Source organism: Corvus brachyrhynchos, unplaced genomic scaffold, assembly GCF_000691975.1.
Source record: "Corvus brachyrhynchos isolate BGI_N302 unplaced genomic scaffold, ASM69197v1 scaffold84, whole genome shotgun sequence".
NCBI lineage: Eukaryota > Metazoa > Chordata > Aves > Passeriformes > Corvidae > Corvus > Corvus brachyrhynchos.
This window is the reverse complement of record NW_008237434.1, coordinates 2,072,973-2,100,750: the sequence shown is the minus strand read 5'-3', so window position 1 is coordinate 2,100,750 and position 27,778 is coordinate 2,072,973. Positions and strand designations below refer to the sequence as shown.

The 27,778-nt window shown below is 37.7% G+C and overlaps 1 protein-coding gene across 1 annotated transcript in view; it reads left to right on the top strand.

The window, feature by feature from the left end:
- The window catches only part of DNAH11 (dynein axonemal heavy chain 11), a 108,820-nt gene that overhangs the window by 35,261 nt on the left and 45,781 nt on the right, over positions 1-27,778 (top strand). The window contains 9 exon segments of the mRNA XM_017731169.1: positions 421-582; positions 7,238-7,489; positions 9,449-9,595; positions 11,249-11,350; positions 13,829-13,957; positions 14,435-14,617; positions 15,386-15,487; positions 26,748-26,804; positions 26,806-26,922. Of these exon segments, the coding sequence (XP_017586658.1) occupies positions 421-582; positions 7,238-7,489; positions 9,449-9,595; positions 11,249-11,350; positions 13,829-13,957; positions 14,435-14,617; positions 15,386-15,487; positions 26,748-26,804; positions 26,806-26,922 (1,251 nt within the window).

Below are 27,778 nucleotides of genomic sequence, written 5' to 3'. Positions count from 1 at the left end.
TGCTCTTTTAGAGGGGTCACACTGCATATTAAAGTGTCAGGAAGAGACTTGAATAGATTTATAAAGTCAAGAACTGGGTTTCTGTCACCATGGCCAGCTGAATGTGCACCTTCTGGCTGTCTGCATGCCAGACAGTCCCTGTGCCTGCCTTATCATCTATAGCTATCAAACTGAGTAACTGATGCCAACGTGGAGAGAGCAGAAGGAAGCTGCAAAAGTGCCATGTTTGTACAAGGGAAAGGGTGCAAAACCTATTTGCCCAGGGTTGCTGACAAAGTTTATTATCTGCCAAATTTGGCTTGGAGCCTCAGCTCTGTACTGGCTGGTGCTGGACCATGGTTCATTGCATGCCTCTCTTTGATGGCCTCAACTTGCCGTGTGATTCTTTTCTCTCCCTGTTCCCTCCCTCCTCTCTGGCACATTGTCGTGTGTTTCTGTCCCATCAGTGCCATGCTGTGAGAGTGAGCTGAGAACTTCCCAGCCATAGTTAACTGCCCTGCTATTGACTGGCTTCATGAGTGGCCATGGGAGGCCCTTCCCTCCAGCAGCAGGAGGTTCATTGAGGAAGCCGAAGGGGTCGAGGTACAGTTTCAAGCCCATCAGTTTCCTAAAAAAGTAACGGAGATCACTGAAAGATCGATAACTGAATAGGCTGGGGAAAAAAATTTACTCCTTCCTGCATACTTATTGCCTTTGATGTTGTTCAAGTTCACCCCTGCTAAAAGCTGAATTTTAATGGTATGTCACTGCCTTCAGGAGAGTTTAGGGGGCTGTCTAGCACAGGCAGAGAAGTGAGGGAAAGATACGTATGTAATTCATAACACTGTCTTTGCAGAATCCTTCCATTCTAGTCTTTTTAGGATCTTATAGATACAGAGTTTATTTAGCCCTTTCCAATTCAGTTAAATATATTCACTAGAGCTGTAGCAAGTGAGGCTGAAATATTGCTGTGCACAGTCCAGGTGAACCAAAGAGTTCTCCATCTATTCAGCAAATAGAAAGGTGGAGATTTCCCCTGTAAAGGCAATCCATGGCACTACATGGCAAATACATTTAGCATTTTAATATCTGGGCAATTATTCTCTTTTTGTTGCTGGTTGATGCAGAGTGTAACATGTTTGTTTTCAGAAAAAGCCCCAAACAAACCACATGCATTAGTGAGTTTCTCTTCAGGGTAAAGGAATATTCTCATATTCTTCTAAGAGTTTTAGCCAGCTGCCTCTGATGTCCTTCCTAGCATGGGACAACATGCAGCAACTTCCATGCTGGCAGTGAGACTGCTGGAGTTACTCACAGAGATCTGGAAAATGCTTACTTTCCTTCACCAATTGCCATTGCAGAAGTTTCCTTCTGGAGATTATGTTTATATTATATTTGGGACCATTTATTTGGATAGGGGGGTTTTGATCATGTAAGACTGAGGATTTCAGGAATTCCCAGGGAAGAGCCATCTGGTTTTAGTCGAATGTAGCACCAGGCAGCTCTCTCTGCATTTGCAGTGTTTATCCTCCATTCAGACCCATACAAAACACAGCAGTAGTGGTGAAATGAAGGTGAAGGAGAGGAGAAGGGATGTCTTGTGCTGCTTCCAGGGAACCCGCGGGCATTCCCTGTCCCCGGGGCCGTGAGGGGAGCGGGGCTGCGGGACTCAGTCCAGGCTCCCTGGCTGCTGCTCCTGCGCTGTCCTGGCTCCGCACTCCGGCGGCACACGGATGCCTCCTGTAGGACTGCGGGGGAGGGAGAGATGTTTGCAAATAAACCTGGCATTTGTATGTTCCATCAGCTGCTCCTGCTTTATTTTAACAGAGATGTATAGTGTCATCAGCATTTCTTATTTGAGAGAAACAGAGAGGATTTAATGGAGAAAAGAAAATAGAATTTACTTTGACTTAAATATATTCTTTTCTCATTTCCTTATCTAATTATATTTTTCTCCTATGAAAATACATCTGGTCACCAGAATTTAGTCATTTAATATTGCTGTATATAAATATATAATAATTATACATCTATACATCTAATATATAGTATATTGATAAAATGTTTGGGGGGGATTATTTAAAAAAAAATAAGCATTATGTTCCTCTATCATTCTTTTCTTTTTAGATATTTAAGATTTCACTGATCTTAGCAAATGTTAATGAGTTCCTTTTTTCAAATTGGTGTTAACTGTTCCTGGTGAGTATCTTTACTGTTTGATTCCCAGGAAGTGACATAAATGTCAACTAACAAAATAACATGATGCTTTACTGACAGGGAATTAAGGGGTTTGTGTCATCAATGTACATGAACCAGTACTGGGTGCATGAGTCATATGCAGCCAATGGAAAGACCAACAAACAAAGAGCAGGATGCAAAAAATAATAGGATGAGGCAGGGGAAAGATTTTAAAGTGATGAGGAAAGTGTACTCAGAACAGAGGCGTTGAAATAACAGAGAAGCCATGTCAGTGCTATGGGGGGGGAGAGGAGACAGGAAGGAAATGCCAAACTGAACCAGAATGGTAGGAGAGGTGTAAAGCAAAGGGTCTGAGAAGGAGTAAAAGGAAAGTCAAGGCAAAATGACCAAGTTAGTAAAGGGAGGGGCAACAAGACAGCTGCAGAGATGTATTAGGATATCTAAAGAATGAGGGGGGAAAAGGACCACCCTGAAAAAGAGGGAATGCTAGAGTCTGCCGTCCCCTCTCCATCAAAGATTTTTGGGAAGTGGTCTCCTCTCCTTCTCTCTAGTGCTGGTGTGCTAATGTGTCCTTTTGCTTGCTCCATTTTAGATACTTCAGGGAAGTCCTTTGTTCTTAGCACAGAAATCTTGTTAGCAAGTGCTCACTTATTCCTGGGCTTCTGAAACATACTGCAGTCATCCTGTCCCTTATTGTTGATCAGCAGTGTGAGGTCTACTGCTGAGTGATTATTTTGTCATAGTTGACACTTAGCTCCTAATTGTCTTTTCTACACTTTCAAAAAGTTGAGGAATAGTAGTTGATAAAGGATTTTTATTTAATGCTGTATAACAATATTACAGATTACTTTTAATTAGGGTAGCTTGAAGTTAAGCTAATGATAATTTTTTCTCTTAAGGGTTCAATACAAATACGGCATCATATTTATGTTGCTTTAACAAAAAATAGAAAATTTCTGGGTTTAAATGGTGAAGGAAAACCATAAAAAACTCACAGTGATTGTGGGAACCAAGAAGGAAGTTTCTGGGGGGTTTGTTTGGGTTTTTTTTTCTCTACCTCTTTGTTTTCAAAACAATAACCCTTCTGGAAGACACAGGCTATCCAGGGAAAGAAGTGGGTCAGGTTGAGCTCAGCAGGGAGATGGTGAGCTGCACGGTCAGTTTGTTCCGTGGAGGGTGCTGCTGTGAATGTCCCTTTTGCCCGGTGTGAAAGTATCTGAACAGAAAGAACAAGCAATCCTCCCTGATCGTGGTGCCTGTTGGAAGCAGGCATTGTGAGACCCTTTTCAACTGGAAGGACATTAAGGGCAAGAAACAGTGAGTTCAGAGGTATTTGAAGGGAAATGGAAAATATCAGAAATTTAATCAATTCTGATGTCTTTGATTTCTTGGGAGAGAGGAGAGGAAAAGAGCCCTCTTCTGTTTCAGTACTGAAATTGCTAAACCTCATTTTAAAGGAGCACAAGAAAAGAACAGGGTGTAGCAGCTCTGAAATCCATGTACTGAGCTTCATGAACTTACAAAGGTGCTTTTATACCTCATTTGATATAAGGCACGATCTACAGTATTTTAAAATAATCTGTGTCCAAGTTCAGCATGACAGGCCCCCCCCCCCCTTTCTTACTTTCATCTGGTGTCACATATGACTTAGTGCAGAATAAAAGGATCAGGATTGTTTAATTCACCTCTTTGAAAATAACAACCATATACGTCTCTATCATCTTTGAGTATTTTATTGTTGCTGGTTTTTATGCTGATTCTCTGCTGCTTAGCACCAAGCAGCACACATTGTTAAGCATACCAAGGATAAATTCATTATGGTCTTAGCTCATCCTACTCCAAGGTATTTTACAACATGCAGTGTGGCAAAGAAGCCACCTGGAGTAATATTTTGCTTTCTCTCCTTGCCTCTTAAACTCCTTCCTGTCCACCCACTCACATCTCCCAGGTACCTTTTCCTTCAAGCAAACACTGACTTGGGTTTTTTTCTCAATTTTGATAATTGCCTGCAACATGTGTTAATTTTCAGTGACACTGGTCTATTTTGTTCTTTGCTTGGCATGTTTCAGCTAGCTCAACCTAACTGCAAAGAGTTGAGATTTATATATTTGATAGTAATGACTATTTTGCATCCTGAGAAAAGATAGAGGGAGGATGCAGGCAAAATTCCTGTATAAACTGCTCGTAACTTGCCTTGCGGTTTTTTTCATGTTTAAAGTCAATCAGCCAAGGCCTAGAGTAGCGAGATTGTATAAGAATGAACCTACTTCACCCTCATATTTTCTTTCAGAATGTATATAGGTTTAATGCTCAGTTGTCTTTAGCACTAATGAATGGCTTTGATTTGTACCAGCCTAATCTTCATTATTGGCTTCAAGCTACTTTATGTTTTCTGGTGAACTGCTGTTAAATCAGATTTTGTTACTGTATCAACTCTTTTTTGTTTGCTTTTTTTTTCACCCATAAAGAAGGCTAAATTAGCAATAATAATTTCCTTTGCCTACAACCCTGAATGGGCATATATTGAAAAGTACAATGTAGTATTAAAAAAAAAAAATCCTGGAGATAAATGAATGGCAGAATAAATAATTTATGCTAATGAAATTACTGCAATTAGTAGTTCCACAATGACCCTTTTAAAAGCCACAGCTGTTAATGTCAGGAAGTGCTGTCACCGCTGACCTTATCATAAGAGAAAGTGACAAATTGAAAATGCAAGGAAGACCAATCCTCAAAGAGGTCTGTTCGGGAACGATTAGTGTTTTCTGAAAACCAGTGTGAATTACAACCAGCTGCTCTCTGGCTCGGCGTGGCTCCCATGCTGTGCCATTTTGTTAAGCTCGATAACAATAGTTATTTTGCCCCATTGAGACAAGTTGTCTCGGGCCACTTCCAGCTCCACCGGAACCCACTCCGTCCCTCACTGATTTACAAATGAAACTGTTGTTAGAGGGCTTTTCAGGGCTGCTGAGTAGAGACCTCTCATAAGGATCATGTGTAAGGAGGTTGTCTTTCACTGCGAAGAGAGGTACTGCAGGGTCTGTATGTGTCACAAACAATGAAAAAAGGAGAAAAGGGCTGAAACACATTTCAGTTGGATGACTAGTTTTGCTTTTACAAACAATTTTTTAAAAGATGAATTTATGCTACTTTGCTTCCACTAATGATGTTCTGGTTTTTCCTATTTGTAAAGCAATTTACCTCTGCTTTCCTTAAATGCAAATTATTCTTTATTTAGTTCTTGCTTTAATTTCTGTTTTTCTGATCATAGGTGAAATAAGTATTCTTCTAAACTAGCTCCGAAAAAGCACAAGAAAATAATGAGTTTTCTTACTGAGAAAAATGGCAAGTCTTTCTGCATCAACCTGATTGAAATATTAATGATGTAGGCTTAAAACATTTGACTGCATCAACAGCCACTCACGAGCAATTTTCCCAAAGTTCCCTAAGCATTATTGACAATGCTTTGGTAAATTATGTGTGACTTTCCTAAGAGTTGGTGTAGCTCATTTAATTCATATTAATTGATTTTTAGGCTTCCCTTGATTAATTGAACTGGGTTCGTCTTGTACAGAATGCAATAAATAATCATTAAAATGAGGGAGATGTGACTCCACAAATTATAAAGTTTAAGTGTGCTAGAAGTCATAGAGGACAAAATGAAAGTTAGTTACAGTGATGAAGTTAAATGGGTTTTCTTAGAATTTCCCTTTTAATTTTGCATAGAGTACTCTTGCTTAGACACGTATGTGAATTTATTCTCATAATATATGTGGATAGCGTCCTTTAGAACAAACAAAAATTAATTCTGGGGATTTCTTATTTCTTGATTATCCTGGGAAAGTATACTCTAATTCAAAGGACTGGAGTGGTATCTTGTATTTGCTAGTTCAGTTTTCAACAAATTTAGAAAAAGCACCTTTGAGTTTTGATCCTGAACCCCTCTTCTTGCTGTCAGAGGTGAATAAAGACAGGCATTTAACCTCTGCATTTTGATCAGAAGCACATGACTTAATGACCATCTGGAGCTGTTTTACATGTGCCTGGCCTGTTTTGATTTTTACATAGTTTGTGAAAAGAAATTTCCAGTCTCTGGCTGCATTTTGGTCCCTGTGATGAGAGAGAAACCCCACGTGGGGATGTGGGACCCAACACAGGACCACAGTAATGCTCTGGGGTCCCTTCTGCAGTGTGATGAGATTTGCTTGGAGCTGGAGTTATAGCTGGTGGTTTCATGCCTGGGTGGCACATAGAGAAGGGGGTCCACTGTCAGAGTTTGGAGTGAATCTGAATTCCATGAAGTCATAGATACTTTTCTGGTCAAATATCCCTTGAAGCTGATAGAAGGTCATTTTAGCACAGAAATGTTCCTGGTTTTTTGCCTTTTTTGGTATCTAGAGGCTCAGCTTCTGGAAGGACTCCACAGTGGTCTAAAGCCTACCTTCATTACAATTTGTTAGTCTATCTTTCAGAAGCACAGATAAGCAGGGATGGTACAACTTCAGAAATCTAAATTGTGGTGTCCTGTTCTGTTCAAACTGAAGTTAATGGCAAAAATGCACGTCACTCCAAATAGGAATTTGATGATATATCAAATGTGGGGGGACCAGTGTGATTAGAGCAACCACTCTACCGTATCTCTGTAACTGGTAGAGGATTTCTCTTAGGCAGGAGTTCCAGAGGTGAAGTAGAACATCCATAGAGTATTAACACTGCATATAGCAGTATAGTGAACTGGTTTAATCTCTATTTCTAGTTTTTAGGAGCGTTTATCAAAAAATAATAAAGTATGTTGAAGTGCTGAGCTTCTGTGGAGATGAAGACTTGATAAATGCCAGTGCAAAATTAATTAATTTATATGCAAAACAGTAGGGGAACACTCATTTTGCTTTAATGTTTTTTACATGCTGACAACATTATATTTAGGGTAGATTGAAGAGTTTTGTGAACGAGACATCCTTAGAAACATGTATGGATATACTTAACTCATATAGATATATTTGTTTGGAAGCATTTGTTTCTATGTTTCCATTTGTTCTTTTTCCTTGGTTATGTACAGCCACTCATCCAGGACTCCATGGTTTATGGCGATTTCATGGCTTCTGCCCACACCAGTGTGAATGTGCTGAGTGCCAAGTACAATCACAACAAGAGGCAGTACAATTACACCACTCCAAATAGTCTTCTGGAGCAAATAATTCTTTATAATATCCTAGATGAAAAAAACAAGAGGATGTCACAACACATGGAGCACTTGGCTGATAGCATGCAGAAGCTTTCTTAAGAAAGAAGGAAGGCAGTAACTTTCCAGGTAAACTGTGAAAGTCACAACTTTTTCTTTCATTCTTTATAAATAATCTTGATTTTATTGCAAACAAAACACGGTTGTTGCATCACCTTTTCATTATTTGTGGGTGGCATTTTTGTGTTTCTTTGAAACTACCTGATTTTTGAAACTGGGGTTTATGGTTTTTTCTTTGCATAGAAGCTCTTTGAGCTCTTTAGCTGCCTTTGGAAAGAGGGGACTATCCATTTAAGCAAAGACCAAGTCTGGAGGGAGGGGGAGTGTAGTGGGGCTACAGTAAAAGGGTGGGAGGGGAAGCAAGTGCCACAGTAAAAGCTAAACCGAGGGAGAGAGAAGAGGCAGCTCCGTACGCAGGGATTTTGTGGGTGGCCAGTGACCAGCTGAGGGGTAATGAAAGCAGGAGGAACACATGTGAAGCCTTTCCATCAGGTGTTGTCACCTCCTTGTGAGGCTAGTGCCACTTAGCCCCCAGTCAGTGCTTCTGCTTACAGTTCATTGGTGGGTGATCAGCCCACAAAGACAGAAAGGAGGGGAAACTGCTTGGAAGCCTTTACCCCATCCAACCCACGTATGTGTTCCATAATCCCTTTTGCAGATTCTGAAGACAACCCATAATCCAGCGATTTCTTTATTAAAAACTAAAATTCTGTGTGCTTTTATGCAAATGAAATTCTCAGCTGCAGTCTTTGCATAACATTGCATCTTGATGCTGCTGTATGAGGCTAATAATGGGAGCTGGCTGGCTTATTCCCACTTTGTCAGCTGAAGACCTTAAAAAAATGGTCAACAGAAAAGGGATTTTAAAGTCTGTTTTCAATAAAGTAGCCCCTGCTAGTAAATTATTAAAATGCTCTTTTTCTCTGATTTCTGATTTGTTGATGGCCAAATGGTAATTGGACAATTTCATGTGCTGCATGCTGTGCTGGCTGACAGACCCACAGCTCCAGGCACTATCTAGCCAGGCACTTGAACACTGAGCCATTTTTACCCTGCGCTCTGGAGCTTTATAGAAGAATATCAAATGAAGCATTGTTTAGTATTTTTCTTAAAGAAAAAGACATAAAGTTGGCTCAAACAAATTGAAAAATAAAGTGAGTGGAGAGATTTCTGATCTCTACAGTCATCTGTTAAAATTATATTATAGCTTTGTCAAATCAAAAAGTCACGTTTTGAAAAGGTAAAATTTGTAGGTTTTGTAAGATTTCAGAGCCCAGCAAATCAGGAGAGCCCTCAAGACCTTCCATGTGATTGAAATTTAAGCCCTCTAATATTTGTCTTCCACTTTGTCTTATCACCCCTATCCAGATCAGATTAACAAGACCCCTCTGGTTAAAATATATCTTGAATAGCTGTCAGACAAAATGGTTGGTAGGTTAGCAGAAAAACAAAAAAAAAAGCCCAAACCATGCCAAACCCAAAGTTATTTGAAGCAATTTCTTTATATGTGAAAAGATATTGTTGCTGGGTATTTTGATATGAGTTTCTCACCTGGCAGGCAATGAATTGCTATTTCAGCACGCTAACAGGTAGTTTTTGTTCAGCAGTCTCTGAGTGTGCCTTAACCTTTCAGCAAGGCTCTGCTGGAATCATCTGCTCAGAGTGAATACCGAGCATTTTCTATCACATCCCTCTGCCTTTATGTTGGCGTCTTTGCTGGCTGCCACAGCTGTGCCTCTTTTGCACTGCTGAGACACCTGGTTGCAGCCACAACCTCAGCAGCAGGACAGACATCTGAACATCCCAGGCAAGCTGTGGAGTCTGTGGTGGGAGCACTCAGGCTGTCACTATTAAATTATTTATGTCAACAAAATTCTGCCAGGTACAAGTGGAAAAAAGATACAAAAAATGAAAAGAAAATGCTTCTAGTTAGAGACCCACAAAACATGAATTTGGTTTTCAGTTCAGCTTTTGGGTCTCAGAACCATGCCTAATGACCTTAATAATGCATTACCTTTTGTCATGTAGGTAGAAGATCTAAAATCCGAGTTTGCTGCTCAAGAGGCAGAACTGCAACTGAAAAATCAAGATACTGAAGATTTGATTGCTAAGATAGGGTTTCAGACTGAGAAACTGAGCCAAGAAAAGGCCATTGCAAATGCAGAGGAGCTAAAGGTCAGTCTAATTCTCCTATTTACTGACGTTGAGCTATATTTAGCACAAAATAAACCTTTTTAGGTGAACAGTTTTGAACAACTTCCTCTCCAGGGAGCATAAAGTCTAAAGAATTATTATACTTGCACATGTAACAGCATTTCACACCATGATTACCACTTGACCTTTCTTTACATTATGCCTTTTCCTAACCTTTTAGCTGTTTTAATGAGATGAAAGAACAATAAATACTGAGCTCATTCAAGCATTAATGCATGTGGATCTTGAGAATCAGACCTATTTGTAATACAGTAAAGGTCAAAGAGTCATCTCTGGGCACTTCAGATTTCTAAAGGCTTTGAGGCTCTAGGTAAATTGAGCAACTCAATTGATACAGAAGTTCATTCCACCATTTTACAAGGTGCAAACCTTGAATCTTAAGATTATAATAGTATTCCTGATAATACATGTCTTCAGTGTTAAGTCTCCTTCTTTTTGCTTCAGCCTATCAGCATCAGTTATCAACATCTGTGTTGGAAACACAAAGGCTTACATGCTTTAGTGCTCACCACAGAATTAATAGAAATGCATAATTTCATCAGGAGTCAAAAATTTCCATCTACAGTTGCAAGCATGGCTTTTGAAATAAAGCACCAGCAGTATGGAATGCTATAAATTGAAGGTCCTCTGCCTTCAAAGTCTGGAAGGCTCATTCAAATCTGGCATTTTGCTAGAAAATCTCGTTTACCTTGTGTCATTTACCAATAGTGCAGAGAGAAGTTCTTAACTGACTCGTAATAGTTGATAATTCCTGATTTTGAGCTATGGAAACTTCAAGTTGCCAAGAATTCTGTAGTTTCCAGATATTGACCAACAGGGAAGACTTGTCCTGTCTGAACAATCAAAATGGTCTCTCATTTTCTTCTGGTTTTTTTTCTTAAACACTTACCATTAGATGATATTTAATACCTTTCTAATAACCTTGTGTCTGAACCTAATTTTATTAAGAGAAAAGTGATTTTTGGTACTGAGATAAATGAAGACATGATCAGGACCTTTATATTTCTCTTTATTATGGTTACTACAGACTTCAGCCTTTAGCTGATCCATATCTTATACAGGCCTTAAAAATGGTCATGAAGTTTCAAGTCCAAATAGTGCAATTAATTAAAGGTGCACAAATGAGATCCAACAGTTCAACATCCTACCAAACACTTTTCAGTGATGCTTTTCCTGTATTGGTTCCATATGCTTCTGATAAATTTGAATGTTCAAAATGCACCCTTAACACAATTTTAATTACTTCATTAAGCAGCTAGGTGAAACACATAGAGTGATTATTGTGAGATAATCACATCTTTGGGCCACTTTGTTTCAGGGATGAAGTTCAGCGCCTGACACTAATGATTACTGTACTCCACTGTCCATTGCTTTATTGCACTTCTGCAATGTTTTCATTGGAAATGAAAGTGTCATTTTGTGCTACATTAATCTAAAACTGTTTCATAAGGCCAATGATAGTTTCTAAACACTAATCTTCTATCATTTTTGTGTTACCAAAAAAAGCCCAGAAAATGAGAATACATCTTCAGCTAAGTAATTTGTAAAGACTCTTCCTAATTGATTAAAATATGTCACCCTTTAAAAAATTATTTTTGCTTTCCTCTTCTATAGATTTCAAACTGGAGCTTACAAGAGCTTTTTGAGTTTTACAACCTTAAGCGAGTAAATACCTTGGAGGTATTGACTTGGAGTGAAGTATTACTTAAGGAAGATTAGGTGGAGAATGGAAATCACTTTAGATCAGACCTATTAGGAAAAGTGAGGTGAGACTGGATTCCACATAAATGTGGCAGGGCTACACACATGTGTAGTAATAAACAAGGGTTTTACCATGAACATGATGCTGGTAAGGTTTTAAAATAGTGGGCAGTAACACTGCTGTCATTTTTCTGGCCATTTTTGTGTTCTGAATGTTGTCAGCCAGAGCAGTTATACATGAAGGTGCATATGCCATTGCCTTTTAAAATAGGACCTACCCCTTTAAAGAGAGAAAACGTGCAGAGTATGGTGTAGGTATATGTGTGATAGTGACACTACCTGAGGATTAGGAACAAAGATGGATCCAGACTGGCCAGCTTTTTTTATTTACCGCCCTCAGCTGAAGTGCATTTTTTATTTGCTTGGTATAATTGAGCCACCCCACTCATGGTCTGATTGCTAAAGACACACTGCTTCCATCTTTCCTAAAAGCCACCAAGAGCTCTATACTGAAAAAGTTATTGATGTGAAGAGGACTAAACTTCTAGAGACAAGCATGAAAAACTCCTTCCCTTTGTAAGGGGTAGTAGATTTGAGAAATACTGTCCTAAGGCTTATCTGCAACCTGTTCAATTTTTTTCTCTCTTAAAAAACAATTATTCTGTCACATATTTTTGGAGCCGGCATCAGCAAGCAAAGAATAACTAAGCATTAGGAAAAAAAAGAGAGAGAAATATAATTAACTCATGTGACTTATAGTAGGTGTTTATTTTAATGGAAAATACCATGCCATATTAGAAGAACAATATACTGTAAATGTAATACTTGTTCATGAGGTTATGTCCTTAAAAACTTGAACAGAAGGAGCATGTGGCTGTTCTAAACTTTTCACTTGCAGTTAATTTCAGTAGCAGGGGTCTCAAATTGTGTCAGAGAAAATATAAACCATATCAAAACTGCATGTGTAAATGCATTATTTAATTTTTTAAATATACATTGCTAAGATGCAAACCAATAAACATTGGGAATTGCAATCATAAAAGATACATCACAAGAGATGGGGGACATATTTAACTTGATTAGTAACTTGTCCTTTATAATGTAATGCATATTGATTTTTAATATTTGTTATTTCCACAGACAGTATCTGTGGGTGTCCTATCTAATAAATGCGTACATGGAAAATGCTCCCAAGAATTGTAGAAACACGTTTTGTAAGGATATTAAATTCTTACAGAGGCTTGTTACTGCCAATGCAGAGTGCTTGATCCAAGTATTAACATCTTGATCACTGTAATATCGTCTTTCTCTGTAATTAAACTAGGTTTAAGCAAGACCTGACAGAAAATGAGCCTGTGAGATGAGCATGAGGTACAAGGATAAGGATGAACCAAGTATAACTGACTTTGGCCTCAGGCAATGTGTCTTTAAAAGTGTGTGTGGTAATCTTGCAAACACACAACTGCTGATGATACAGAACGCCCCCCAGGGTTACTCTCCCAGATAAATTTGCCCCAATGAAATCATAATCCACTTTTAAACAGATAATTAAATAGTTGCATAAAGTTGTGGAGGCACTCAGATTTCATGTAAGACTGATGCTAGCTGATATAAAGTCACTGATCTAAGCCACTGTTAAGCCAAAGCAAGTGTCTTGGCAAAGCTGCTTGAACTGATGATTGTTTAATTTCCAAACCCAAAATTAAGTAAGTACAGTGTTCTCATATAGGATACTTCCATTTCTCCCATTCTGTCCCTTGTTGTGACCTGTGGTTTCAGACTTGGAACTGAGGAATAAAAAGAAGAAGGCAAATTTGGCAAAAGATGGAGGCTAGTTTGACAAATTTTAAATGCTTTCCTATACCTCAAAACTGGAGTGAATGCTTGACTATTTAAGGAAATCTTCAGTGCAAAACTGAACTAATCATTGGTTTCTTGGTATTTCCTCTTAGCATCTAAAAGGAAACCCTTTGAAGATGAAGAAGGGACAGTGAGGGGAAAAAGATCATGGTTCTCAAAATTTTCGCAAAAAGTCTTCAGTCTCTTATTAGCTTCAGCTTTTGAATTTTGAACCTAGGTCATGAAATGCTTGCAGCTTATCTACTGCAATGGCTTAGGCTACGGAGCTCCTCCCAGTGTTCAGTAACTCCTCAGGAGTAACAGACTGCCCTAATATCACCCAGCTTTTTTGTACAGATACCTTATCGGGTCTCATATCCTGCATTACTAGATAACACCCCATCTCTCAGGCATGTCAGTCACACCACTCACTTTGGCATCATCTGCAAATTTGCTGAAGGTGAACTTGATCCCACTGTCTGTGTCACTGACTAAGGTACGAAATTGCTCTTTCTGTGGCTCCTCCCAGCCTCTCATGCACCCCCAGTCCCCTCACCAGCGTTACAGTACTAAAAGCAGAAAAGGCCTTGGCTCTGTGTAAGCCCTGCTCAGCAATAACAAAAACATCTCTGTGTCCTCAACCCTGTGTTCAGCACAAATCCAAAACACAGCCCTACACCAGCCACTGTGAAGAAAATTAACTCTACCCCAGCCAAAACCAGCACACTGTCACATAAAGGGAAAGGCCCCAAGGACCAAAGCTGGAAAACCTTTATAGGAAAGGTAATTATCAAAGGGACATCAGATAATATCTGACATGAGAGAAGAAAATAATAGGTAAAAAAGAGAGTCAGAAAAAGAGAAACTAAGTCACAACTTCATTGTCTTGTATCTTGAATTTAGGGGGAGAAGGTATGACCCTGCATTGTTCTTTTCTGTGTACCTTTGTTGACAAACTCAAGCCAGTCTGAGCACCACTGGGGTTTATTGAATGCAAAAATAGGAGAAAATGAAAGGGAGAGCATTTCATTGTATTTATCTCATCTATCTCTAATTCCTCAAGCAAGACATAAATCACAAATTGTGTTTGTGACAGTGAATACTTCTGGCTTTTGGGGCAAATATTTTTGCTTTGTACTGAATCACGTGTTTAAACCAAATAGCTAGTGCAGGGTTCCTGTTTTACATTTGAGATGAAAGTAGGATTTAGCTTCTGCTTCTCAAAAAATTGGACATTATATACACTGGAGCTTCTCACAGGTTGATGGCTCTTTGCAAGATTTAATCGACTATGATAAGGAGCATATTTCTCAGAATTGTCTGAAGGTTGCCAAGGAGCGTTACTTGAAGGATCCAGACTTCAACCTAAATTACGTTCATACAAAATCCTTTGCAGCAGCTGGTCTCTGTGCCTGGGTCATCAATATAGTAAAATTCAGTGAGGTATGTAAATATCAGCTCTTGAACTAACTCTGATGTGGGAATTTCTGTTAATGAATTTTTTATTATTTCAGGAGGCTCAGCTAAGTGTTCTGGGGAGCATGTAACATCAACCAGAGATAAAGTGGGAAGTGTTCAGTTCTTAGCAGTATGTATGCATGTATTTATTTTTATTAGGAAGTGGTAAAAAAGATGTATCTGTCCAGGACTTTTCAATTGTCATTACAATGCAACAGTTGGCAAATATTCTCCAGATGTACATGTTTCACTTGAAACATTCATCCTGAGTCTGGCTGTCTGGAGTGTAAGACAGGGCTTATCACTTGTGATTCCCTCGAGCACCTGGCAGCAGGATTTCTCCATTCATCCTAGTATTACAGCATGCTCTTATTCAATTACAAAACAGTAAAAAACTTATCAATTTTAGATGAAATCTACTGAAGTGTAATGACTGTCTGATTTCCACCTGTATTCTAAAATCATGAAAGTGATACATGTAAATTAATTTTAGCTGGAGAGTAGATCCACTAAGATTGCATTCAGTTCTGCTAAAGATATCCTTCTATAACTATCATAAAATCTGCTGTAGTCAATAATGAAAGAAATCTTTGCCTGACTCATCTGAAGAAAGATGGGTCTAAAGCAAAGATATGTAGTGAAAGACTACTAGGATTATCTGAAAGTCTTTCATCAGGAGTCATTTGTAATTTTTTGTAATAAAGTGAGACCAATTTCTTCTCTAATGTACCAATGTGGTATGTCTTTTTCAAGGTGTATTGTGAGAGAGAACCAAAATGTTGTGTGCTGGCTCAGGCTAACATTGAATTCGCAGCAGCTACAGAAAAAGTAGAAGCTATCAGGAAAAAGCTGCTTGTAAGTACTGCTTGATTAATAAGCTTTGTTCTCTAACACATTGAGCACACTTATTTTAATTTTTTTATTTATTTATTTATTTATTTATTTTAATGTGTTTTATTTCTATTGATTTTATTACTGTCTAATTCAAATATTAAAGGCATGATCTCTTTAGGGATTATCACCATTTCCCCCCGAAATGTTCTGAAGAACACTCCGCAGTTTGGGGGGCAGCACATGAAGCCGTTTATCTGAAATGACTGAATTTCCTCAAAGCCATCTAGGCACATTATAACCAATAGATTAATAATTGAAATGCTGGTTGATAGAAGTAACTGGCTGTGAGTTTTACAAGGAGTATATGCTAAGTGTTTATATGAGTAATGGCCTACTGGAGTATAGCAATAATGGCCAGAAAGGGCTTTAGAAGCTCATTTGTGTTAATGTTTGTCATTAAACATATGGTAAAAACAACATCAAATCTCCTTTGATTTTTTGAAATACCCCCAAACACAGGTACAAGTGTGCACACATGCACATAGAAGAGCAAACTTTGATAAGTCTTTTACTGACGAGTGTCCTGTGAGTTAATGATATAACTGAAGACCACACTTGTCATTAAGCTATCTATTGAACTTTTGAGAGGGATTATTTGTTGTTTCAGTATTCATTTAATGGAGCAACTGCAGCACAAAGCACTCTTGATACAAAGACATCTTATGGTATCTTGGGAGATGGTGAGTGGAAGGAGTTTCTGCTGCAAACTAATCACTCTCACTTAGCAAAGAAAGCTTCAAATGGTTCAAAAGCTATGACATTAATTAGGTTTAAAAGAGTTTGACTTGGCTTAAGACTTTTTTGTTGGTAATAGTTAGGTCTGAAATCTCACAATTTAAGACATCAAGCAATAAACAATACTAAAATATCTGTAATGTGGGGATTATTCTCACTGTTTTCTCTTGAATTTATATTTTAAAAGAATGAGCAAGATTCATTTTTAATTGAAATTCTTGGAAGCCTGTGGGTTATGGTATTTCAGAATTTAATTCTTTATTTCAGAAATTTCCTGTTTTTCTTCCTGGTATTATAGTATCCACTTTTTTCTTGTTCTGAAGGAGATGCAGTTTTAATGGGTAAACAAAGATAGCTTTTACAATCTCACTTTCTCTTCTGACCCCCACCCCAAAAATCCCATCAGCTGCTACAGCAGGTATTTTTCTTCCATGTGAAACCACCTGAGCCTTACGACCTTGGAGTTGCCCATTCAGATCAAAATCTGCCCTAATGAAGCTTGTATCTGCACTAAAAGACAGCTTTAGGGAAGCATCACGGTTTTTTTATTTCACACATCTATACTGATGTGTGTTTATTATGTACAAACATTTTCAGACAAAAATAGCCTTCTAGTGTTGTTTTGGGGTGATTTTATTTTTTTGCTTATTTTTGATACACAGCAATCCCCCCTGAAACTCATGGAGTCTTTTATTGTTTTAATGTGTTCCTCTAAAAGGAGCACTAATATATCTCACTTCCTTGCCTGACAGTATCTAAATAACCTTTTCCTGGTTTAGGTGACCTTGCATTCAATCAGCTTCCAAATTTGAATCATCCTTTTTTTACATTTGTTTACTTCCCCTTTTTTAATATTTATTTACTTCTCCTTTCTTCTCCTCATGCGTTTTTGTGAGGGTTGTTAGCAGGAGTCTTTCTCTCAGCTATGCTTAGTTCCTAACAGGAAGAATCCTGTACCTCAGGCAAAGCTGCAATTCCTTTGCATTTGTCTGTTTCCTGTGTTAGGCCAACAGTTGTCATACTGCCATTTACTATGGATATTTTTACTAACCACATTATAAAATCCATACTGCATATTCAACCAGGATTTCCTTTACATGGTGGGAGGATCCCATTAGAACTATTATTTTTATAAGTGATTCATACCCTAGCTGGTCCACTTGATGAACTTTTCTAAAGAACTGTAGCTGTAATTTTTAATTCTCTAGCAGTTATTACTCATAAAAGTAATTAGCTCAGAGCTCATGAGGTAGTTGAATGGATAACTCTATAGTTGGTCAAATTCACTGTTGACAAATGCAAAATAATACATATTTGACCTTTTTATGAATACTTCTTGATTGCTATTTGTTTATTAGTAGCTTATGAAAGAAGACATGGGGTCTGATCTTGAAGAATTCAAAGAAAACTTTGAAGTTAGCCCTGTATTGAGCTGAGAGTAGGACTGGATTACCCCTAAAGATCCTTCTAAACTATACCATATTATGATTCCAAAAATAAACCAGAATTTTAGTTTATCCAGTAATGTTTTATGAGATGAACTTCATCTAAAGAATAAAAAGGAAATAATTGTCTATGCAGTGTGTATACTATATGTGCTAGGATGTATTTGTAACATTTAAGAGAGCAAGTGGTAATTGTTACCTAGTAAAAACTGCTGCACACATCACTAAGGACAACGTGGTTTTGACTTGTTTCTTGTAACTGAGTTGTGACTTAGTCCAGAAATTTGAAGATGCCAAGAAGAGATTCAGTTTTAGTATATGAAAAACCTTAAAAAATGTATACACTTACATAATTCTTGTCTTAATCTACCATTTCCTTACTCAGTATTATTGGCAAAATTATTTTTTAAGACCAATTATTCCTCTTGGGAAATTCTGTATTTGTTTATTGTGGTCCACATGCTGCCTTCGTCTCTCAGGAGGAATGCACAGTCACTATTTTTAGGTGCTCTACTATACAGCCTCAAATCATTTCACTTCAAAAGCTTCAGTTACAGTGCAATACTTTGCACAGGCCAGTGCAAAATATTGTTCATTCAAATGTCTTGCAAATTCTAGATGGGAATAGGATTCTCATCTATTTTTCATCCTTTTTTCCATTTGGGAGGTGATTAAAGTTACTGATTTCCACAAACTGCTTTTGTACTGTTGGACTAACAATTATTTCTGTACCTGTTGTACTCATAGAACAGAAACCATGTAATCTCTTCTTAATGGAGAGGATTTAAAATGTTATTCAAAGAAAATATTTGAAAATGATTGGAGTAACCTGGTTTTAATTATAAGTTTAATTTTTTCTAGCAACTCTGTGGCAGACTGGAAATTATCAAAATGTCTATAAGTAGTACATAACATTAAGACACATAAAAAAGATATTGATAGCTTCCCCAGGATTAGCAGCTAGAAGGAAAAAATAAAATTTCAAGCTGGCAGGCACCAGGACTTCAAAGAATCTATGAATCTTAGAAGGAAGTTTGTGCTCTCAGAACTATAACAAGATATAAAATGTTAATCCGAAAAGCTTCACCTACAGGAAATTCTATGGCTGAGAGATGCATTTCCTCTGATGGTTAGTGCCTGGTTTTCTACCTGTAAAATGTTAGAGGATGATGAGAGGCTGAGTTCATTAGACAAGTTCAGTGTTCAGATGGAATGAAGTCTGCAGACTGGTGAGTACAAAACAGGATCCTTTCCTGTCTTTGCACTTTGCTCTCTGGGTTCATCCTTTTTCTCCATTTAAACACGCACAACCTGGTCAACAGTGAATAAATTCTCTGCAGATTTTCATCCCTATTCCATGATCCTGAACTGCACTGTTCAATGTTACATTTAAAATCAGCTCAGCTTCCTCTGATGGGAACTTGTATCAATCCATATGCTAAAGGACATGATGTGCAACATGCTGTTCATGGGGATGACTCCTATGTACAGCAGTAGCATTAACCAGGATTAGCTGATGAAAAGATGCAAATTCAGCATGAAACACTAGCATTTTAGTGTCATCCATTTTTATAGTTCGAATAAAATGCTGCAGACATATTCGCCAATTTTCTTTGACTTTTCTAGAGGGTTTTACATCTAGCAAAGTTTCAACAGTTCCATTTTTCCATCCCTGGTACTGCTTGATCTGCATAATTTATCATTCAGTATTTTGTAATGTGGACCCCTGCCCTATGCAGCTTGTTTCAGCTGGCTCACATCAGGCTTTTTAAAGGTAAGATTCACTGTGTAAGGAAGTCTGCGAAATTAGTATAAAAGGAAGGTAAACTTGTATTTTTTTTCTGGGAAAAGAAAAATGAACCATGCAGGCACCTCTTAGCAACAAGTACTTAGATTCTATTTACCTTAGCTGCTGATAACCCTGTGCACCCCATCAGCCTGTAGAAAGCTCTTAGTCCTTATCTGAGTTGTGTGAGTAAACAACTCAGAGTTGTGTCCATAAAAACAAGAATTCTTCTAATGTTAAAGGAAGGTCACTCTCTATATATGAATGTTTTTCTGTACCTCTCTCTCTGGGCTGTCAGCTGACTGTATCCAGTCTGCAGGATTGCCCCCTATTCTTCAGTTCATTTCTTGCCCTTTTCCCTTCCAGTCATTTATTTGCCTGTCTCTTTTCCATCTTCCTCTATCAATTTTCTGAAGAATAAACTTGAAGGCAGAGCATCAGAAGCTAGTGACCTCTGCTTCTGCATTCATGGATATTCTGTGCTCCCTGACTCATAATTCAGCTTCTTTCTCTTGGCAAAGAGAGAGAGGGAAGGAGAGCTGTCCATATTTTTCATATGGAAATTTTTGTGGCCAGCAATTCTGAGTGATGATAACCAGTGCCACTGCTAGTAATCAATAACACACCTTCACCAGGCAGCACAGTGAGACTGACCTCCTTTCACTTTTCATGGGCTCCAGAATATATCTTTAAATGAGAAATGGTGAGGGGATCGACTGCCCCCTCTGTCAGTTCGCAGATAACACCAAGCTGGGCAGGAGTATTGATCTGCTGGAGGGCAGGGAGGCTCTGCAGTGGGAGGTGGACAGGCTCTCCTCCCAACCAATAAGTGATAGGACAAGAGAAGATGGCCTCAGGTTGTGTCAGAAAATGATTAGATTGCATATTAGGAAAAATTTCTTCACCAAAAGAGTTGCCAGGTAGAGTCAGAATCCCTGAAGGTATTTCAAAGACGTGTGGATGTGGCATTCAGGGACATGGTTTAGTGGTGGGCTTGGCAGTCCTGGGTTAACAGCTGAACTCAATGATCTTAAAGGTAATTTCTGACCAAAAATATTCTATGGTCTATGGGAACATTGTAATAAATATTGTTACAATAATCTTTTTTTGGATGGTAAATATACACAGGCTGGTACTAATACTAATACAGTATGTAATTTTAAACATTTAAAACATTCTGAAGATGATTAAAAAATAGTCTGTGGATGGTGATGCCCACAAATCCTTTCTTGCATGTTAAATGTTTAATATCCCATCAGGTCCAACAATTACTATGTATTTACAGTAAATTGAATGAAAAGGCAGTTAGGAAATATGAAAAAGGATTGTTCTCAAGAAAAATTGTTTTATAGGTATTTTGAGTGGAAATAAATCAGATTTCTATCCTTCATGAGGCTAGTTATCTGCTAAAAATATTTGTGAAAATTATGATTTTACATTCATGTGCATATCACAACAACTATGCCTATAATATGAAAAGAAAAAGAAAAAAAGAGAAGTTTAGTGGTGCTAAGGCTAAAAAGTTGAGCCAAACTGATCCTTTTTGCAGAAGTGGTGCAAAAAAATCAATAAATGATTGTATTTATCATTACAATAATTGTTATTAATATATGAGAGAACTTAAAATATAGTCTGTGCCTAAAAAGGATTTTACAAGGGCACAGTCCAGCAGGCTTGCTACGGAGAGTAATGGCTCTCTGCTGTGATTTGTAGAACATAGTTTCCTGGCACTAGCTTCCTCAAAAACAAGTGTTTTTAAAATACATGATTTATCCCATAGAATTTAGGGTGCTGGGGTATAAAGTGCAATATGTAATTCTGCTGTTGCCAGACTTTATTTATGTTACATGCTATGAAAGGATGACAAAAGGGAATAGTGTGTTTTGTAGTGACAACTTTCCTATTCAGAAATCATAGGATAAGAACTGTTGTGATAAAGGAGACTATTATGTATCAAAAAAATCAAATCCCACAGACATTGAGGCATTCCTTACTGTTTGTCTCTCTCATCTTTACTACCTGAGCCTTTGATAGATGAGTGCACTTGAACTTTAGTCAGCTCTATGTTATCATGCAGGGAAATTTGAGGTGTCTAGAAATAAGTCTCTCCTAAAAAAGAGTAGAGAACTGTTACTGGGCTTGTTCTTCTGATGCCTTGAATGCTAGACTGATGACATTTTACTTATAGCCCATCCCTGTTAGATGCCTTTATTGAGTATAAGCCCTCATTAGTCTCTCAATTTAAGATTCATCACCATAAAAAGTGGAATGGCTGCCTCATTATCCCTAAAGAAATCAAGTCAACCTTCTTTATTAATCTATAAGATGCATCTTTCCCCCTTTGTCAATAAATTTCTTGTTTTTAATTTATAATTAATTTCTAAATTTCCTGGTTGTACACCACCAATTCAAGCATCAAACCTGACAGAAGAGATCCAAATCTCTGATCCTGCAAAACCAGCAAAAATAGCTTTTGTGGAGGTATGCACACCTTGCTCCTGCTGCTGTTCTTTCATGAAACCTGAAATAGGAAAATTTTGCCCTCAAGAGGACCTCACTGTTGTTGGCTCTGTAAGTTACTCTAGAGAAACAAATCACTTTGAGGCAATTTGTTTTGAGTCATGTGCAGTATGAAACCCCTGAAAGCACAGCCAGGGATGTTGCTGCCTTCTGAGCAGAGTGCAGAGAAGTGTGGTTGAAGGTGCAGATCAGCGTGCAGAAGACCTGCATGTGTTCTGCCACTAGCCATAATGTCTGCCCATGAGCAAATTGCTGAATCATTTTGCGTCTCCAGGTTCATATGCAAACTGAAAATAACAATTCTGTCTTGCATGTTTTTGACCAAAAGTGTTGTTAGTAAATGTACTTATGTTGGTCCAGGAGCTGCAGGAAAAAAAGCACAGAATATAGCAAAACATTTCCTCTGAAGTTTGTGTCCCTCAAAGTTAAAGGTACCATCTACAATTATTGTCATTAAAATATATTATTTAAAAGAAAAAATAATAATACTTTTAAAAAACAAGCAAAGCCTCCAAACAACAAACCTTAGCCACACTATTTACGCATCCCTTTTCTGCATAAGCTCACATCTTCACTTGAGAAAGCAGTTGAAGAAACAGTCCTATGTCAAGATGATGTCAACAGAATAAACAAAATTACTTGGTTGAGTGACCTGGGGTAAGAAGATTTTGCCTGAATGTTCATCCTAGTGTGAGTTTTTATATACAAGATGACACTTATTAGAAATCATTTAGATTAAAAAAATAAGACCAAACCAAACAATCTGAAACCACAAATAAACTCTCAGCAAAATTGTGTGAAGTAAAATGTGTGGCACCACAATTTTATTTCCTAAAAATCAAGTACTGCTGAGAAACCAATATTGGCATGATTGCTAGAGAGAAATCTCAATAACTAAGTCACCACATTTATACACAACTGTGAACACATTGTGACAGCCTGGGCAGCCTCTGGTTAATGAGCAGAAAGACTGAATAATCCTCTAGGTCAGGATGGAGCTGCCCTGCATCTGCCCTTGTTGCACTTTAGATTGCAACTAAGTGGAAGGCACCCGCCAGATATTTGCTATTTGCTTTTAGTTTTTTTCCCTTTTACAGAAACTAATAATTTTTAAATAAGAATTAAATGTATTTATGTTAAAATTATATATATTTCAGTGTGATTATTAGCTTTATTTGCAGACAAACATCATTAAAGCTACCACATGCCTATTTAACAGAACCATTCAAGTCACCCACAGCATTGCTGATCAGTCTCTCCTAGGTCTTTACAGAAATTGTTCTGTCTCAATCCATCATCTAGAATTTTAATGACTCATTTTTTTGACAAATAAGTGTCTATGACAGGAAATAGAAAGCACAAGGAATATTTACACTATGACATGAGCTCCCAAGGGAGTCTGAATAAATATTTTAAGTTGGATTTCTTAAAATCGCTGTGACCTTGCTTTCTAAGATCAGAGTGTGGATACATTTGTTTGTGCAAATATCTCAGCAGAGGCTAGCAATCAATATTAAACCAGTTTGGAAAAAAAATTATTGTAAGAGCACAAAACTAATAAAAAACCCCCAGCGCAATTAAAACAGAATCTATTTTTTTTTAATCTGATTCTGAAATTACTATGCTAGAAATGTAAAATACATAAATAATCTTTCCTTTGGTAGAAAAACAGTAGAGTTGATGTTACTATTTGCATATGAGAACTTTTGTTCGTCCCAAGACACCTCAGATGGTCCCTACTGGCCTGGCCTTGCAGACCTCCAAAGCCTCTGGAAGCTCTGTGGGAGTCAATGGCCTTAGCCCATAGTTAGTCTCCAGGTCTTGAAGATTTACACATAATTAAAAGAAGTTTATCTCCAGAATTTGAGGTTTTATTAGTGATCTTATCGTGGAAGTTAAGGGGGAAAATATTGGAAAGGATTAATTGAAAATGTCAAGCCTTTTCCTCTGAGAATAAATTCTTTTTGACTAGAACAGGAGATAGTTAACTTCTGAAAAGCATCAAGACTGATGATTTTGTCTATATAGCATTGACCTGGAAGCTCAGCCATTCAGACTAATAAATCAGGCAATTTATATTTAATCATTAACTAACTCCCGAGCTGAACAGCTGTTCAAAATTAGAAATGGGTCACCCCGGCCAGGATGACATTACAGGCAATCTATAATGCATTAGAATAAAATTATAGTGATTTTTAACTGTCTGGAAATTTATTACACTGCATGTTCCAACTCTTAAACCCTTGTTAGCCAATGTCACAAGTGATTTATGGTGCTTGGCTGGTATGGTAAAATTACTGAAGATTTAAATAGACAATCATTCTATGTTTAGCAAATCTTCAAATTTCAAAGCTCTTTTGGAGAATGAGGTGGGTGCTCTTTATTGTTTATGGCTTACCAGTCAGTGACAACAAGAAGAGAGAATGGATAAATCAAAAAGCCCTCTTGTAAATTAATGGATTTATTGTCTTGTTGCCCTCAGTTAATGATTTAAAGAAAAATCCAATGACTTCTGTAGGCAAAAATGAATGTCTAAAATACTTCAAAACAAAACTGCTACATTGCAAACATTGCTGTTAGAGCCCTCAACAGGAGTGGTCCTTTACTTGTCAGATGTTGGGCATCTCTGATGAATGGAACTGGGGTTTAGGAGGCCTTCACACACCAAATTCCTGTGTTTATACTGTGAAGCATATACATGCTAGCTCTTTTAAGCAGCATACTTTGATTAAAGATACTTCTATTTTCTTAGTGGATCGTCTATATTCCTCTTTTATAACAAAAGCCTTTGAGTCTTCTGTTGTCATTAAATTCTATGTCTGTCTTCATGAGATTGAATGTTTAACCATTTCAGTAAGTATTTAGGATTTTTCTGAAAAATATAAGTGGAAAATACTTCATAAATATAAAATGTAATGATTATTTTGTTACTTTGGTTTTTTACACAGAGAAAATTATTTTTTAAATGAGAGTGAGTTGTTATCTGAGATTGATTTTATAATCTGTACAGCTTTCAAGAATGAGCACATTTAAGAGTTTTCTTTTAAGCTCTTAAGCAGCTGACACCAGCAAAAAAACAAGCATTTAATATCAAATTATATTAAGTATAGAGCATACTTTCTGTTCATGATTGCATCATGCAAAGGACTGGAAAAATATTATTTGATTACTATCATTTCTCTGAAAAACAGCTGTCTGTATGGGCAGTGGTAAATGACTGTCCTTATAAGTAGCTCTGAGGTGTTTTCTTTCTTTCATCCTGGCCCTTTCTCTGCTTCAGTCACTGGAGAATGATTTCCTGAGGTTTCCCTAAAGCAAGTGAACAGACTATGAAACTTTATTTTGTCTGCAGTGTTTCAAACAGTACAAACAAATAAGAAAGGTTATGGCAGTTTATCCCTATTTTACATCTAGAATTTTATCCATTTGAAGATGACTCTAATGGGTGATCAATTTTTACCTTCCCCTCCATGCTGAAGCTACTTGAGCATGCATTCATGCATATGTTCATTCCTTTGCTGGGAATTGTACACACAGAACAATCAAAGCATAACATGCCAAATACTGCTAGTTTGGGGCTTATGCCACGTCACAAATCCTGACTGAAAAAGAGAGGATCCACATCTTAAATGTTAACTTTCTTTAAAGAAGATGTTTTCATTTTTCTGAAACTGTTTAATAACCAGCTAAAATTTTAAATAGGTGGTGGGCTGTCTTTACACATAACTGGAATAAAATAACAGGCTCCCACATAGCTGCTTATAATAAATCATCAATATCTAAGACCGTTCCTGACTATTCATCCTAAATATCCCAGGGTTAGTATGTTAAGATGAACTCTACAGAAGAACAGGGGAAAACAGGGCTCTCTGTGGGAAAAAAAAAATTATGAAGAAAGCAATTCTGAAACTAAACTTTGACAGAATCATTGCAGCTGGAAGGAACCTTCTGAGATAATCTAATCCATCCCCATTGATCAAACAGGACTGGTTGGGCCAGATTGTCCAGGACCATGGAAATTCCACAGCCTCTCTGGGCAGCCTGTGTGTTTGGCCACCCTCATCTTTTCTCCTGTCAAAATTCCAAATCATTGCAGCCTTAGCTGAGTGAGATGTCTGTAGCTAGTAGGTAAAAGAAGACAGACAAATAAGAACAAAAAACCCTGCAAATCTTCACAGAACCATAGAATGGTTTGGGTTTGAAGGGACCTTAAAGACCATCTAAGTTCTAAACCCCCTGCCATGGGCAGGGACACCAACTCTACTGCCTTTCTCCTCCCTTTAGAAAAAAAAGTGTGAAACAAAAAGCAGAAGTGACATCTTTATTGAGGTTGAAACAGCTTTTTCTTCTTCTTCTTTTTTGTCTTCTAATATTCTTGTTTCCTTACCTTTTCTCAATGTTGCTGGAAATGCTTCCACTGGCAGTAGGACACCAGGTGCTGTAAATATTAGAGTGTGTCCACCATGCTGTATCTGATCTAGACAGAAGCACCAATTACTGAAACAGAATGTTTGACAAAGGCTTCTATGGTATTGTTTTCAGCTTCAAAGATTTCAAATCACCACCATAAATTCTGGATTGCTTCCAGCTTTTGCAGTCTTTGGAGTGTATCTCTTGCTGACAGAGTACTCCTCCTGTTGTACTTTTGTGTGCTTCTGGTTAATAATACGGAGATTAAACATTCTGTCTCTTCCATGGTGCTCAGGAGATAACATTTTCCAATTTTGCTTTGCAGTCCAAAAGCACGTGTTGGAGCCAGTCCATCAAGAACCTCAAAGCACAGAAGAAGACTTTTATGTGGTGACATCATATTGACAGCAGCATTTATGTCTTACTTTAGACCCCTCATAAAACGATATCACCAGGAACCAAAGGGACATTTCATGACTCCTTCTCTAAAGGTAAAAAAAGTAAAATATTCTGTACAAAAAGGGAGTCTCCAGTGGAGTGTATGGTTTGTTAAAGTTGCTGTCTTTCAAAAATTTGAAATACAGATCTATATATAAAAGTGCCTCTTAGAAGGTATTTGTTCTCCAGGACACATGTATATATATGCATGTGTGTATATATATATATATATATATTTATATATATATATATATATAGTGTGTGTGTGCACACAGGCATACTTTCCTCAGATTACAGGTATCTTTAGAGGGAAATGAAAGAGAGAGGTTCTGTGCCAAAAGAATATCCCTTCCCTTTCCAACTCTCAATGCCAAAGTCTGTTCTTTGTGACAGCTTTGTAAGAGCAAGTGCTGTAAAAATGGTAGAGCTGTACAGAGAGACCTATTCTGCTTAGATTTTAGCTCTGGGAAGAGCATGTAGTTGTGATAATTCCCATTTTTCTGCATGCAGAGGAAACCGTGATAGTACTCAGTAAATGCATAGAAGTTCCAATCCTTACAGTTGTCTCTGCAAAGCTTTCTCCATCCTTACTTGTGAAGCTTTGGACAATTCCTTTCTTCCTTATTGCAAATGCTCCCCACCTTCCCACTTGTTTCTTATTCCTTATGTGCATTATATCATGATTAATTCATTTCTTGTCAGAAATATGTGAAATGGGCAGCGCTTACCTTATTTTCATTTCATAGATCTATGACGCAGCAGGTGAGCTGAGTTACGAGGACCTCTGGAAATACAGTTAAATACAGCTTCGAGTTTCCAAGGTCAGCTCAGAATTGTGGGGACATCTCTTTGTAGACATTTGCCTTGTGCTAGAGTTTAGCAGTCACTTATTTGTGTAGAGCTTTCCTTTATCTGAAA